This window comes from Bos grunniens, chromosome 4, assembly GCF_055505025.1.
Source record: "Bos grunniens cultivar Pamir isolate PY7600 chromosome 4, Bosgru_T2T1.0, whole genome shotgun sequence".
In the NCBI taxonomy this organism is placed as follows: domain Eukaryota; kingdom Metazoa; phylum Chordata; class Mammalia; order Artiodactyla; family Bovidae; genus Bos; species Bos grunniens.
Window position 1 is genome coordinate 12021854 of NC_141168.1, and position 16090 is coordinate 12037943.

The 16090-nt window shown below is 41.2% G+C and overlaps 1 protein-coding gene across 18 annotated transcripts in view; it reads left to right on the plus strand.

Annotated features, from left to right (window-relative positions):
* Positions 1-15352: 15352 nt before the first annotated feature.
* The window catches only part of TPK1 (thiamin pyrophosphokinase 1), a 391983-nt gene continuing 391245 nt past the window's right edge, over positions 15353-16090 (plus strand). For 6 of the 18 annotated variants that reach the window (XM_086398262.1, XM_086398271.1, XM_086398268.1 and 3 more), the window contains exon 1: positions 15668-15775. Coding sequence is in view for 2 of the 18 variants with exons in the window: in XM_086398265.1 (XP_086254391.1) it covers positions 15748-15771 (24 nt within the window). In the remaining 16 variants the exon portion in view is untranslated. Of the gene's footprint in view, positions 15776-16090 lie in introns of all 18 variants that reach the window. The other 12 variants (XM_086398263.1, XM_086398267.1, XM_086398254.1 and 9 more) reach the window with 8 other exon arrangements.

Here is a 16090-nt window from a genome sequence, read left to right on the forward strand (position 1 = left end):
GACCACAGACTTGACATTTAGCATCATCTTTTGGAATACAAAAGAGGCTGTCAGCACACATCTGGCTTTTTGCAAGATTCAAAGAAGGCATACTGCTTTAAAATTTTGCCATAAGAAAGAAGTGTGGAGCAGTTGTACCCATAGAAAGTCTGACATAGCCTCAGAATCTCAGCAGGGCTATGGAAGGTATCTGTCTCCTGAAGGCCATTAGTAAGGACTGGAGGAGGTGACTGGAAGACCACTGACTTCCAAATGTGAAGACAGCAGTACAGACAACTTCTAGGAACATCAAGAGCATCAAGGTAGCATGACAACACAAAAGGATCACAATAATCTTCTAGTAAACAAACACAAAGACATGGGAACCTGCAATTTATCCAATAAAGAATGCAAAATAGCTATTTTAAGGTAACTCAATGAATGACAAGAAGACACAGAAAGACAGTTCAATGAAATAAAAAACCAATATATGAAAAAAGTGAGGAATTTAACATAAAGATAGAAATCATTAAAAAGTATCAAATAAATTCTGGATGTAAAGAATACAAAAAAAAAAAATGCAGTTTTCACTGCAACTGAGAGTACCAAAATCAGAATAAAACAAGCAGAAGAAAGAATCTGGGAGATAGAAGACAGAAACTTTGAAATTATCCAGAGGAAAACAAAGGAAAAGAATGAAAAAGAGTGATGAAAGCCTACATGATCTATGGGATATTAAACAAAGAACCAATTTGTGAATTATTGGAGTTCCAGTAGAAGAGAGGAAAGAGGTCAGAAAGCTTATTTAAAGAATGAAAAGATTTCAAATCTACAAAGAGATTTGGATTCCAAATTCATGAAGCTCATGGTTAACAAACAAAATGAACTTAAAGAGTTCATCTCCAAGACACAGTATAAAAAACTCAAAACAGAAAGTCAAAGAGAGAATCTTAAAAGAAATGAAAAACAAAGCTTGTAACTTACAGGGAAACCCCCTTACAGTGATCAGATTTCTCAACAGAGACCTCATAGGCCAGGATAGAATGGAGTGATATGTTCAAAGTTCTAAAGGCCAAAAACCGCCATCCAAGAACACCTTGCCCAGAAAATCTGTCCTTCAGAAATGAAGGCAATGTAAAGACTTCACAACGAACAAAAAGTGAGGAAATTTTCACCACTAGCTCTGTTTTATAAGAAATCTTGAAAGGAGTTCTTCAAGCTGAAATGGAAGAATGCTAATTAGTAGCAGGAAAACATAATGAAAACATAAAACACACTGGTAAACGTTAAGTGTATACTCAAAGTTAGAATACTGTAATATGGTGGAGTATTACCCACTTAGCTCTAGAATAAAGGTTAAAAAACAAGAGTATTAAAAATAGCTATAACTATAATAATTTGAAGATGAACATAAAAAGAGGTAGATTTTGATGTCAAAAACATAATGTGACAGAGGGTAGAGAATAAAAGTTTAGAGGTTTTATATGCGATTGAAGTTATCTGTGTAAAACAGACTGTTATATTCGTAAGATGTTTTCTGTAAGCCTCATGGCACCCACAAAACAAAAACCTACAGTAAATACACAAAAAATAAAGAGAAGGGAATCAAGGCATACCACTAGGGAAAATCCATCAATTCAAAAAGGAAGGCAGTGAGAGTGGAAGAAAAGGAACAAGGGAGCCAGAAAACAATGGTTCTAGCAAGTCTTTACCTATCAGCAATAACTCTAATGTAAGTGACGGAATACTTCAATCAATGATATGCAGTTACTGGATGAATTAAAAAAAAAAAAATAAGCAAGAACAACTACATGCTCCCTGTAAAAGGTTCACTTTAAGAACACAGATACGGTCAAAGTAAAGGGGTAGAAAAAGACAGTCCATACACATGTAAACCAAAAAAGAACAGCATAGTCATGCTTATGTCCGACAAAATGGACTTTAACCCAAACATGGTAAGAAAAGACAAATAAAATCATTATATAATGACAAAGGATCAATTTATTAAGAAGAACGTTGGAAATATATATGCTCCCATCACCAGAGTACCTAAATATCAATATATTAAGCAAATACTAACAGATCTGAAGGGAGAAATAGACAATACAATAATAATAGGGATTTCAGTACCTCACTTTCAATAATGGATAGTGCTTCTAGACAGAAAATCAATAAGGAAACACTGGACTCGAACTATAAGTTAGACTAAATGAACCTAACAGTCATGTAAGAAACTTTCCATCCAACAGCAGCAGAACACACATTCTTTTCAAGTATGCATGGAACATACTCTAGGATAAACCGCAAGTTAAAATCTCAAAAAAAGTCTTAGCAAATATATAAATTTTCAATGTATGTTCTCAGACATTAGTATAACTAAACTAAAAATCAGTAACAATAATACATCTGGAAAATCCCTGAGTATTTGGACATTAAATATCACATTTCTAAGTAGCACATGAATCAGAGAAAATTAGAAAATATTTTGAACTGAATGATAATAAAGCACAACATCTGGGAATTTGCAGGTGCACTTAAAGAATCCTTAAGGCAGAACTTATGGATTTAAATTCTTACAGTTGATGAGAGTATAAAACTACTAACCAAAGCTTCCTATTTAAGGAAATAAAAAGGAAGAGCAACTTAAATCCAAAATAAGTAGAAAGAAAGAAGAAAAATAAAAATTCAAATTTATAAAATATAAAGAGAAAACAACAGAGAGAATTGACAAAATCAAAATATCTTTTCAGCATATTAATACAATGGATAAAACTCTAGCGAAGCAATGTAAAACTAGCAAGCAAAAAGAAAACCAAAACTAAACTGCCAATATCAGAAAAAAAGACAAAGATCATCACCTTGGATCCTTCAGATTTTGGGAAGACAATAAAGGAATATTAGTATTATTATGCTAATAAATTTGACAATGTGGATGAAATGGAAACATTTCTAGAAAAACAGAAATTACAAAAACGGGTATAAGAATAAACATGAAACATGAATAACACTATTTCTTAAAGTAATTGAATAGGTAATTTACAATTCTCCCCTCTAGAATACTCCAGGCTCAAGCGGCCTCACCAGTGAATTATATCAGATGGTTGTGTTGCGTGCTGTGCTTACTTGCTCAGTAGCATCCGACCCCGCAAACCCATGGACTGCAGGCCACCAGGCTCCCCTTTCCATGGGGATTCTCCAGGCAAGAATACTGGAGTGGGTTGCCATGCCCTCCTCCAGGGGATCTTCCCCATCCAGGAACTGAAATGGGGTCTCCTGCATTGCAGGTGGATTCTTTCCCAGAAGAAATAAAACCACTCTTACATAAACTTTCAGAAAATACAAGAGGAGGGAACTTTTCTCAATTTACTTTGTGAGGCTAGAATGATCATGAACCAAAACTCAAAAAAGCAATTACTTTATAAGAAAGGAATACCAATACTAATATTTCCTCATGAAAAAAAAGAAAGTGAAAGTTGCTCAGTTTTGTCTGACTCTTTCTAACCCCATGGACTGCACAGTCCATGGCATTCTCCAGGCCAGAAAACTGGGGTGGGTAGCCTTTCTTTCTCCAGGGGATCTTCCCAACCCAGGGATTTAACCGAGGTCGCCCGCACTGCAGGCAGATTCTTTACCAACTGAGCTATCGGGGAAGCCCCAAGATTTCCTCATAAACATAGATGCAAAATATTTAACATAATGTGATCAAATCAAACGGCAATATATAAAATGGATAAACCATTATGACAAAGTGGCATTTATTTCCAGGAGTTAAGATTGGTTTAATATTTTAAAATCAATCCATATGGTTGGTTTTAGAAAAGGCAGAGGAACCAGAGATCAAATTGCCAACATCTGCTGGATCATGGAAAACCCAGGAGAGTTTCAGAAAAACATCTATTTCTGCTTTATTGACTATGCCAAAGCCTTTGACTGTGTGGATCACAATAAACTGTGGAAAATTCTGAAAGACATGGGAATACCAGACCACCTGACCTGCCTCTTGAGAAACCTATATGCAGGTCAGGAAGCAACAGTTAGAACTGGACATGGAACAACAGACTGGTTCCAAATAGGAAAAGGAGTACATCAAGGCTGTATATTGTCACCCTGCTTATTTAACTTCTATGCAGAGTACATCATAAGAAACGCTGGACTGGAAGAAGCACAAGCTGAAATCAAGATTGCCGGGAGAAATATCAATAACCTCAGATATGCAGATGTCACCACCCTTAGGGCAGAAAGTGAAGAGGAACTAAAAAGCCTCTTGATGAAAGTGAAAGAGGAGAGTGAAAAGGTTGGCCTAAAGCTCAACATTCAGAAAACTAAGATCATGGCATCTGGTCCCATCACTTCATGGAAAGTAGATGGGGAAACAGTGGAAACAGTGTCAGACTTTAATTTTGGGGGCTCCAAAATCAGAGCAGGTGGTGATTGCAGCCATGAAATTAAAAGACGCTTACTCCTTGGAAGGAAAGTTATGACCAACCTAGATAGTATATTCAAAAACAGAGACATTACTTTGCCAACAAAGGTCTGTCTAGTCAAGGCTATGGTTTTTCCAGTGGTCTTGTATGGATGTGAGAGTTGGACTGTGAAGAAGGCTGAGTGCTGAAGAATTGATGCTTTTGAGCTGTGGTGTTGGAGAAGACTCTTGAGAGTCCCTTGGACTGCAAGGAGATCCAACCAGTCCCTTCTAAAGGAGATCAGTCCTGGGTGTTCATTGGAAGGACTGATGCTAAAGCTGAAACTCCAATACTCTGGCCACCTGATGTGAAGAGTTGACTCATTGGAAAAGACCCTGATGCTGGGAGTGATTGGGGGCAGGAGGAGAAGGGGACGACAGAGGATGAGATGGCTGGATGGCATCACTGACTCAATGAGTGAGTCTCAGTGAACTCTCGGAGTTGGTGATGGACAGGGAGGCCTGGCGTGCTGCGATTCATGGGGTCACAAAGAGTCAGACATGACTGAGCGACTCAACTGAACTGAACTGAATATGACTACCATAGTAACCAAATTAAGTAGGGAAGTCATATAATCTTCTTATAATAGGTGCAAAAAGAAAGATATTTCACAAAATTAACACACATTTACAGTGAAAAATCTTAGCAAACTAAGTAATAGGAGGGAAATTTCTCAGTATGATAAAGCACATATCAAAAAATGTGCACAACTAACCTCATGGTTAATGTTGAAAGACTCTGTACTCTATGCCTACTGTTGGGAGCAAGGCATAGATCCCATGGGCTTCCCTGGTGGCTCAGAAGGTAAGGAATCTGCCTGCAATGCAGGAGACCTGTGTTCGATCCCTTAGTTGGGAAGATCCCCTGGAAAAGAGGCTGGTGACTCACTCAGTATTCTTGCCTGGAGAATCCTAGGCAAGAGGAGCCTGGCGGGCTGTAGTCCATGGGGTGTCAAAGAGTCGGACACGACTAAGCACACAGCACACCCATAGTTCCCATACTGTGTGTTCTCAGCCTTTCCTTTCAAAGTTATATTGGAGTTCCTATCTAGTACCATAAGGCAAAAATAAAAATGATAAATAAAAGGCATATGTATTAGAAAGGAAGAAATAAAACTGTCTTTATTGCAGACAATATGATCAATAGATTTGCAGACAACCTGATCTGTAGATTCCAAATCTATCAAAAAAAAGTTAGATGACTAATAAGTGAATTTAAAAAGACTACAGGATACAAGGCTAATGTAAAAAAATAAATTGTATTTCTAGATACTAACAACGAACAAATGATGTATAACATGATGTACAAATACCCCTTAAGTGGGATAACCCTGAAATACACACACACACACACATCTCCACAGGATTCAGCTCTAGTCTCCAACAGTGGTACCTGGCTTCCGTACCCTTTCTTTGCTGCCTTCTTTAATAACTCCACTCTTTACAAGGGTTCTGCACATCCACATAAATTGCTGCTGCTGCTGCTAAGTCGCTTCAGTCGTGTCCGACTCTGTGCGACCCCATAGACGGCAGCCCACCAGGCTCCCCCATCCCTGGGATTCCCCAGGCAAGAATACTGGAGTGGGTTGCCTTGCCTTCTCCTGTATATGTGCTAGGTCCCTTCAGTTGTGTCTGACTCTTTGAGACCTTATGGACTGCAGCCAACCAGGCTCCCCTGTCCCTGGGATTCTCCAGGCAAGAACACTGGAGTGGGTTGCCATTTCCTTCCCCAATGCATGAAAGGGAAAAGTGAAAGTGAAGTCGCTCAGTCGTGTCAGACTCTTCACGACCCCATGGTCTGCAGCCTACCAGGCTCCTCTGTCCATGGGATTTTCCAGGCAAGAGTACTGGAGTGGGGTGCCATTGCCTTCTCCACCACATAAATTATCTGTGCTCAAATCCCAGTTTTACATTTGCTTCTGGGAAACCTGAACCAAAGCATATGACAATTTGGTGCAACCTCAAGTTGAGGAAGGGCTTCCCAGATGGCTCAATGGTAAAGAATCCATCTGCCAATGCAGGAGACGCAGGAGACCTGGGTTCGATCCCTGGATCGGGAAGATCCCTTGGAGGAGGAAATGACAACCCACTCCAGTTTTCTTGCCTGGAAAGGCCCGTGGACAAAGTAGCCTGGCAGGCTACAGGCCACGGGATCGCACAGAGTTGAACACGACTGAGTGACTAAACAACAACAGCAACAACAGAGTTGAGGAAGTAACAACCAAACTCTTGAGTGACTAGTTCCTTGGAGGTGAAAAAAAAATGAATTTGTTCCCTTGCAGGTAGGCTCCAGGTTGCAAGTAGATGAAATCAGGAATGCAGGCTTGCCCAGGTCGCTGCAACGTGTGGTACGAGGCTAAGCACACAGGAGCTGTTTAGAACTGATTCTTTTAACCTTCCACGTGTGATGCCTTGTGATTCCTGCATCAGTACAGGGTGGGGGTGTCACTTTCAGTTCACATGGACGTGTGCAAGCAAAAGAAAGACCACCAACAGAGAGGGGGCAGCAACTTCATTTTGGCAGTCTGTCTCCCTCTTCATGCTCCAAAGTCAAGCCTTAATCCCAAAGGGGCCTGGGGTTAAGAGACAGCAGGATGCTTTTCTCCTCCACCTAAAACTGCTAGCCCCGCAAGTCTAGTCTGGGAGGTGGGAGAGAATGAAAGTTTTGAATCAAATATGAGATCTGAGTTTTACAATGGAAACTCTGAATTTTAATAACTGAGCCTATTTCAATATTTAGTTTTTAACTTAACATGTAATTTTAGCATTAAAATAATCATGCTGCTGCTGCTATGTCGCTTCAGTCGTGTCCAGCTCTTTGCAACCCCATGGACTGTAGCCCACCAGGCTCCTCTGTCTGTGGGATTTCCCAGGCAAGAATACTGGAAGGGGTTGCCATGCCCTCCTCCAGGGGATCTTCCCAACCCAGGGATCAAACCTGCATCTCTTATGTCTCCTGCATTGGCAAGCAGGTTCTTTATCACTAGCACCACCTGGGAAGCCCCAAATAAGCATATTCTAATACTACAAGAAGCATATTTCAATACTAAAAGTGACAGAAAATTATGAATTGGAGTGATGTCCTCAACGAGTCTCATACTAACCAGGTGGGAATAGGATATGCCCCATTCAGGGATCAGGTGGTTTTCAGCAGAGCACAACTGGCAGTAGTTAGACAAAATAAAATGAGCAGACAGAACTGGGCTTCCCAGGTGGCTCAGTGGTAAAGGACCCACCTGCCAAGCAAGAGAGTCAGCTTTGATCCCTGGGTTGAGAAGATCTCCTTGAAAAGGAACTGGCAACCCACTCCAGGATTCTTGCCTGGGAAATCCCATGGACTGAGAAGCCTGGCGGGCTATATAGTCCATGGGGTCACAGAGTCAGACATAACTTAGCAACTAAACAGCAGCAAACAGAGCTACATATATGTGTGTGTACATATGTATAAAATATATTATATAATATAAAGAACATATTATATATTCTTTCTCAAATTCTTTTCCATTAAAAGTTATTACAGGATACTGAATATAGTTCCGTCTGCTACACAGTAGATTTTTGTTTATTATTTTGCTTTCTAATATATTATAAATTTATATGGTGTTAAGTAGAAATTTATTTTTATCATTTTCACCTGTAGATGATTCCATCAAGAATATTTATTAAATACACCACGATATTTTCCCCTCTGATTTAAAATGTAACTTGTAAACAATCCCCATATACGAATTTGTTTCTGAACTCTATTTTGTTCTATCAAGCTACCTGTTTCTATGCTTATAATACCTTTTTAAAATTACTACGGTGATACATATGTTTTCTATACTTAGTAGGAAAGTCTCTTCTTATTGACCTTCATATAACAAGCACGTGAAGAGAAGAATGAAATAAGATAGAGTTGGAGATAGGAGACATCCAGATTGTTCTGGACCTTTTCAGTTTGGATTCTATTCTTAAAGCAGCTGATGAGTTTTAAGCAAGCAGGGACATGATCAATTTCACAATTTAAAAAGGGAGCTTGGGCTACCATGTGAGGACTAGATTAGAAAGAGGTAAGGGTGGAGAAGGGTAGAGGTCAGGAGTATTACAGAGCCCTGTGAGGGACATGCTAATTGGGTAGCTTGACCTTTGTTGTTCAATTGCCAAGTTGTGTCCAACTCTTCGATACTCCATGGACTGTAGCACGCCAGGCTTCCCTGACCCTTAACTGGTGAATCAATTGAATCAGTGATGTCATCACACCATTTCATCCTCTGTTGCCCTATTCTCCTTCTGCCTTCATCTTTCCCAGCATCAGGGTCTTCTCAAATGAGTAGACTCTTCGCATCATGTGGCCAAAGTATTGGAGCTACAGTTTCAGCATCAGTCCTTCCAATGAATATGCAGGGTTGATTTCCTTTAGGATTGACGGGTTTGATCTCCTTGCTGTCCAAGGGACTCTCAAGAGTCTTCTCCAGCACCACAGTTCAAAAGCATCAATAGCTCACTCTTACCTGTTTAGTAACAGCACCCATTTTTATCTGCCCTTACTGCCTCTCATCTAAGTGATTACTTTTCCCAGTAAGACGGAGCCATGTGATTAAGTGACACCAGACAATTATGTTTAGACAGAAGCACTATGTGAGGCTTTTGGGAAGCCTTTAAAATGTTCAACTTGATCTAAAGTTTTGCTCTGGGAAAATAGTGATGGCTAAGAAATTCCCCCACCCCCTGTTTTCTAAGCCTTCACCTTTCTATGTTCCAGGAAAAGGATTACCTCAAAGAACTGCCCTTCCCCACATGACTCAGGTAAGAGTCCCATCCACACTTTGTCAGGGCTCTCATGAAACTCTCAGATGTCTCTCACTTTCACCTGAACCTCTGAGGAGGCCAGACAGAGTCCTTCCAACTCCCCATTCCTTTTTTTTCCTCAAATGAGATATAACTGACATTAGTTCTGGGTATATTCAGCTCTGCTTCTTTGTCTCATGAATGATTACCTGATATTAGAAATGTTTGTCTGCTTGAAAGTAACTAAACACAGATAAACACTTCTGTTCAGCTGATTGAGGTTTCCCCTAATTGTAAAATGACCCCAACTGCAAATCACCCCACCCGAGATTTCACTGTGCCTCCCTATAAATATCTAAAGCAAAACCACGCAGTGGGGACACTTGGATCTTAGGACCTAGGGTGTCCCCCCAGTAGCTTGAATAAAATCATCTCCTTGATTGACAGATGCATTTTGTCTTTCACATCTTTTTATAAGGCAGGTGGTGTACTTTTGCCCTTCCTCCTTTCTAATGGTTGAAATGTATAGGTGAAGGCCGGAGCTCAAGCAGCCTTCTGGGACCACGAGGTGGCATACATTTAAAACCATACGATACCAGATCACAGGGCTATAAAATGGAGCACAAAAAGAATGTAATGAGCTTACAGAGCAAAGTGAGATTAATTGTGAGAGGCCTGAGTGAATCTCCTGGAAGACATTTCAGAGAAGATGATACTTTAGATAGGGCTTAAAATAATGAAAATTTTGATGGATAGTTGAGAGGAAATGACAAGAATGATTGAATCTTTATCCATACTGACTTCAATAGGCTGGAATAGAACAAAAGTTGACACCTCACTGAGTTTATGGAATGAAAGAAAAGGCAAATTAAAGTTTATTACCAAGGAGTGCAGAAGAATAATGATGTTAAGGAAATAAATGAAGACTCTGGGGGGTTGGAATGAAGTAATGATTTTAGTTTTAGCCACTTGAATCAGAGGTAATGGTGAAATATTTAAGTGTAAATATTCTAAAGGCAGTTAGAAATACTGCTTCAAGAGCTCAAGACAGATATGCATCTTGATGTTGAGAGAATGATTCCATTTTCTGAACAAAGTGCTGAAGTACATGAGCTGATAGAAGTTGATTAAAGACCAGAAATTCTAAGACTGCTTAGTGGCAGCAGTAGGGAGAACAGCTGTTGAAGCAAAGTGGTGTTAGCACCTCTGCTCATAGCCTCTCTCAGCTTTCCCCCACCAGTTGTTTGGAGCAAAAACTGTTCTGCAAGATTTTGAAAGATATACCAAGCATGTTCCATGCTTCATTGTCTTTGAGACATTCTGGGTTTGGAGGTAAAAAACTTGTTTATTTCTGATCTTTGTGAGATGTTAAAGATGGATAATGTGCTATAAATCTCAAAGGAGGTTGGTAACAGGGTGCAGTGTTTTCAAAATTTATTTTGCTGCAGCAAATTTTTATTATAGAATCTTTTTGGACCATCATAAATTTTGAACTCCACCAGTTCAAGAAAATGGGGTAAGAGTAGAAGATAATTGGGTAGGGAGATTGGACAGCCATCTTTGTATCCTGAAGAAAAATGTATAACCTATTGCTAGAGGTTCCATCCTACTCCATGGAACTTTTGGGGATAGTAAGATCCATTGAAAACTTGCTTGAAGCTATGAAATTGCTCCTCTGAAAATTATACTACATGTATATGTATGTTCCTTTCCTTGGAAGCCCAAAATATGACAAGGATTAACAACAGTGAGCATTAATTTCCTTTTAATATACATTTCACAACCTTAAATTTCTTTAATGTGCACATTGCAAAAATATTAAATAATAAAATACAAACACATGTAAAATAATAATGATATGTCCCTAAGTCCACTGCCTTCTATGTGCTTGGTCCCTGTATCTCAGAGGTTATTTTAAACTATTTTCCTTTTGTGGATATCCAAACACATTTAAAAAACATAGGGTTTTTCCTACCACTTCCATTTATTAAAATTTACTCTATCATGGATATTTTTCCACACGAGGGAACATTGATTTAGCTTATTCTTTTTAATAATTGCTGGTATTCTATACTTCAATTTTTCATTTTTTTCCCACCATGCATTAATCCATTTAACAAACATTTATTCAATCTCTATTATGGGTAAGATATTCTTGTTTGCCTGGATAAATGGCAATGAACAAAACATATGTGGTTCCTGCTCTTAGCAACTCTCACTCTAGCAGGAGGAGAAAAATCATAAACAAGTTAAATAACTACAGATTGTGAACATAGCTCTTCAGCAAAGCAAACAATCCTAGGTAAGATGAAGAATAACAGAGGAAGAAAGTTGGTGTTGTGCTGAGGCTGGATGAATGAGTCAGCTGTGAAAAGAAACATTCTAGGCTATTGCAAACAATTTCGTTATTACTGAATATATTACTGAACATTCAGTAAATATTCATTGATTGCTTACTCTTTGCCAGCAACTGTGCCCGAGTCTGAGGATTCGGTGAACAATGAAAATCTGGTCCTTGTTCTCTTGGAGCCTACATTTTAGGGTAATTAAATAAAATACAAAGACCTCACCAGAGTTACTGGAACATAATAATTATTGAACAAATGTAAATTTGTATGATAATTTACAATGTTATTTGCAATCTAGTAAGTAAATTTATCTCATTGTTCAAATTTGCTTCTCCAAATGCTAGAGATGTTGTGTTTTTCACATTAGCTGCCATTTGAATACCTTCTGTAATTTGCCTGTATATATCGGAGAAGGCAACGGCACCCCACTCTAGTACTCTTGCCTGGAAAATCCCATGGGCGGCGGAGCCTGGTAGGCTGCAGTCCATGGGGTCGCTAAGAGTCGGACATGGCTGAGTGACTTCACTTTCACTTTTCACTTTCATGCATTGGAGAATGAAATGGCAACCCACTACAGTACTTTTGCCTGGAGAATCCCAGGGATAGGGGAGCCTGGTTGGCTTCCATCTATGGGATTTCTCAGAGTTGGACACGACTGAAGCCACTTAGCAGCAGTAGCAGCAACATCCTTGTAATGGGGCTTCCCAGGTGGCGCTAGTGGTAAAGAACTGGCCTGCCAATGCAGGAGACATAAGAGACTCTGGTTTGATCCCTGGGTTGGGAAGGCCCCCTGGAAGAGGGCATGGAAACCCACTCCAGCATTCTTGCCTGGAGAATCCTATGGATAGAGGAGCCTGGTGGGCTAAGTCCATGGGGTCACAAAGAGTTGGACATGACTGAAGCAACTTAGCATAAGCACGTACATTCTTGTAATCCTTGTAATAGGGAAGAGCAAATCTGACTCTGTGTTGAATCTGTTTCTTTTGCTTTAACCTTGGTTCCCTGGTGGCTCAGTGGGTACAGAGTCTGCTTGTAATGCAGGAGACTGGGTTTTGATCCCTGGGTTAGGAAGATACTCCGGAGAAGAAAATGGCAACCCACTCCAGTATTCTTGCCTGGAAAATCCCATGGCCAGAGGAGCTTGATGGGCTACAGCCCACAGGGTTGCAGAGAGTCAGACAGGACTGAGCAACTTCAATTTTATTCTATTGCTTTTGCTACAAGTTAATCACTGAAGAGGAGAGTGGAAAAGTTGGCTTAAAGCTCAACATTCAGAAAACGAAGATCATGGCATCTGGTCCCATCACTTCATGGCAAATAGATGTGGAAACAGTGGATGACTTTATTTTTCTGGGCACCAAAATCACTGCAGATGGTGATTGCAGCCATGAAATTAAAAGACGCTTACTCCTTGGAAGGAAAGTTATGACCAACCTAGAGAGCATATTAAAAAGCAGAGACATTGTCAACAAAGGTCTGTCTAGTCAATGCTATGGTTTTTCCAATAGTCATGTATGGATGTGAGAATTGGACTATAAAGAGAGCTGAGTGCCTAAGAATTGATGCTTTTGAACTGTGGTGTTAGAGAAGACTCTTGAGAGTCCCTTGGACTGCAAGGAGATCCAACCAGTCCATTCTGAAGGAGATCAGTTCTGGGTGTTCATTGGAAGGACTGATGTTGAAGCTGAAACGAAAATACTTTGGCCACCTCATGCGAAGAGCTGACTCATTTGAAAAGACCCTGATGCTGGGAAAGATTGAGGGCAGGAGGAGAAGGGGATGACAGAGGATGAGATGGTTGGATGGCATCACCGACTCAATGGACATGGGTTTGGGTGGACTCCTGGAGTTGGTGATGAACAGGGAGGTCTGGCGTGCTGTGGTTCATGGGGTCACAAAGAGTCAGACACAACCGAGCAACTGAACTGAACTGAACTGAATCACTAAAGAAATGTTGCCTATGGCTTAAAGTGTACATAGTGGCCTATCTCAGGGAACTCTGCCTCCCATGCCTGAGTGTTAAGCCAAAATACCTTTGTTTAGCTCATAGGAAACATCCTGACCTGTATGGCTGCAGGAAAGAAGAAAACACACACCTTCCAGAGTCTGGCTGGAACCAGGTATTGCCTTATTTTACTACACCTCCTCATTGCCCTCTCTTTGTTCTGTAAAAGAAAGTAGCATCCAAACCCAGACAAATGATTCTCTGGGACACTAGTCTACCACTTCTTGGTCTGCTGATTTTCTGAGTGGAGTCAGTATTCCTTCCCCCAACAACTCATCTCTTGATTTATTGGTCTTTCATGCAGTAAGCAGTGTGAATTTGGACTCAGTAACACCCTTGGTCATCATTTTATTGGTCCACTTGCTTGTTGGGTGTGTATGCTAAGTCACATTAGTCGTGTCTGACTCTTTGCGACCTTATGGACTGACTATAGCCTTCCAGGTTCCTCTGTCCATGGGATTCGCCAGGCAAAAATACTGGAGTGTGTTGCCGTGCCCTCCTCCAGGGGATCTTCCCGACCCTGGGATCAAACCCACGTCCCTTACATCTCCTGCACTGGCAGGCAGGTTCTCTACCACTAGCACCACCTGAGAAGACCCTATTTGGTTCTTTACCACTATCGCCACCTGGGAAGCCCCAGTTTGTTTGATACTGAAATCCATTCAGCAACAGCTTGTCTGTTACATGGTCACCGTCTCCCTTCACCTTCAGTGTGTTGTCTTTTAGTTTCACTCTGAGCATCTTGAAACATGTGGACCTTTGAAATTTATTGTGGTTAATATTTCAGTTTTCTTTGGGAGAAAGAAACCTGAACTAGATTACACATAAAAACTTTGCAAGGAAGTGTGCTATAAATATAAACAGGGATGTTATAAGACGTAAATTGGATACTTCTCATATTGATGGACAGGGACAAATGTTTCTTGCAAACCTATATGCACTAGGCACCCACCCAAGTGTTTATCCAAACCTAGTCATTTGGTCCTTATAGACCTCTTCCAAAGTAGACAACACTGTTTCCATTTTACATCTGAGGAAACCTAAGTAGTTTTCTTAAGCCCCACAGTTAGCAAGCACATAGTTAAAATGGCTCACCTGCTGTATCCTGATGCTAAAGACCTAATATTTAACTTTACTACAATAAATGTGAAGTTCCTAGTAGTTTGGTCTAAAACTGACTGTGAGGTAGATGTACACTTGGCTTAACATGGTGAATGTGAAAAACACCTGCAAGTTTCATTTGATCTGGCAGTTGATTAATGAGTATCAGCGATGTACTTTTCTATGGTTGGATTACCCCTGTAACTTGGTGACCAGTGTCAAAGATAAACACAGCCAGGTCTTAGTCCAAACGTCAAAAACAGATTTTGTTTAGTAACTACTGACAGTCGAGAAAGAGTTGAGCTCTATTCCTCTATGTGCGTAGGCTACTGGGAAGGGCTTTAACGGGAGGATGAAGGAGGGGGAAGAGTGGGCAAAGAGCTGGTCATTATTAAGGGCGATTACACAAGCTTCTCTTGCTGGTTGGCAGCTGCCAAAGCGAGGAGTCTCTTCTCCCACAAAGATGCTACCCTTCCTGCATTTGCAGGAAATGGCTCTCAAGTTGGGAGAGACACTTCTGAGTCTTAAGATACTTATTCACAATCGCAAGTCCTTGGGAGGTCAGGGGCCTGTGGTCAGGGGTTCCTTAGAACTTTCTCAGGTAGGCATTTTAGTGTGTGTGTGTCCTGGGGATGGGCCGTAGGCTGGCAGAAGCCGTGCTAGAGTTGGTCAGGTCTCTTAGGCCAGGGGTCTGCAAGAGTTGTCAGATGCTGACACTTGTGCAGTTCTCATCAGCTGTCAGAACCACGATGTATGGGCAACATCAAATACAGAGGGTGGGAACCACGACAGCGGAGGCTCAAAATCAGGTCCTCTAAGAACCTCAAAAGAACAAGTTTAGTCTGGAAAAGATAAAGCCTAGGGAGTCTACTAAGTCTAGAGACCTGGCTCGCTAGTCCTGGAAGAGGCTGCGTGGCCACAGAAGGAACTCTTCAACCTTTGAATGTTGGAGCGAGCAGAGCTGCAAAAGCAGCTTCAAGTTCCTGCCAACGATAACATTCTGTGATTGTTGCAACCCAGCGAAGACTTTAACGAAGGCGTGCTCCTGAGGCACACGCGCTGCAAGCAGAAGATCAAGGAGAATGAGGATTGAGAAAAAGGGCTCTGTAGGTAACTTGGGACGTTGGCTTGGCTGATGCCAAGCTGACGAAGGATGACGGGGGAAGTTAACGCTTGGCTTGGAGCAAATAGCGGCCTCCAAGCTAAAGTTCAGGGACCAGCGTTCCTCAGAAACACCAGCGATGGCTCCAGGGCAGAACTAGTCTAGAAGAGAGGGCGGCGCGTGAGGGAGCGGGTGGCAGGATGGCCTAAGGTTCCAGCGCCCGAATGCCGGGGACACGCGGTCGGGGGTGGTGGGGGGAGGGGGGGGGGGAAACGTGCGCGGTGGGGGATGGGGTTGGGGGCGGGGCCCCGCGGCTCGCTCGT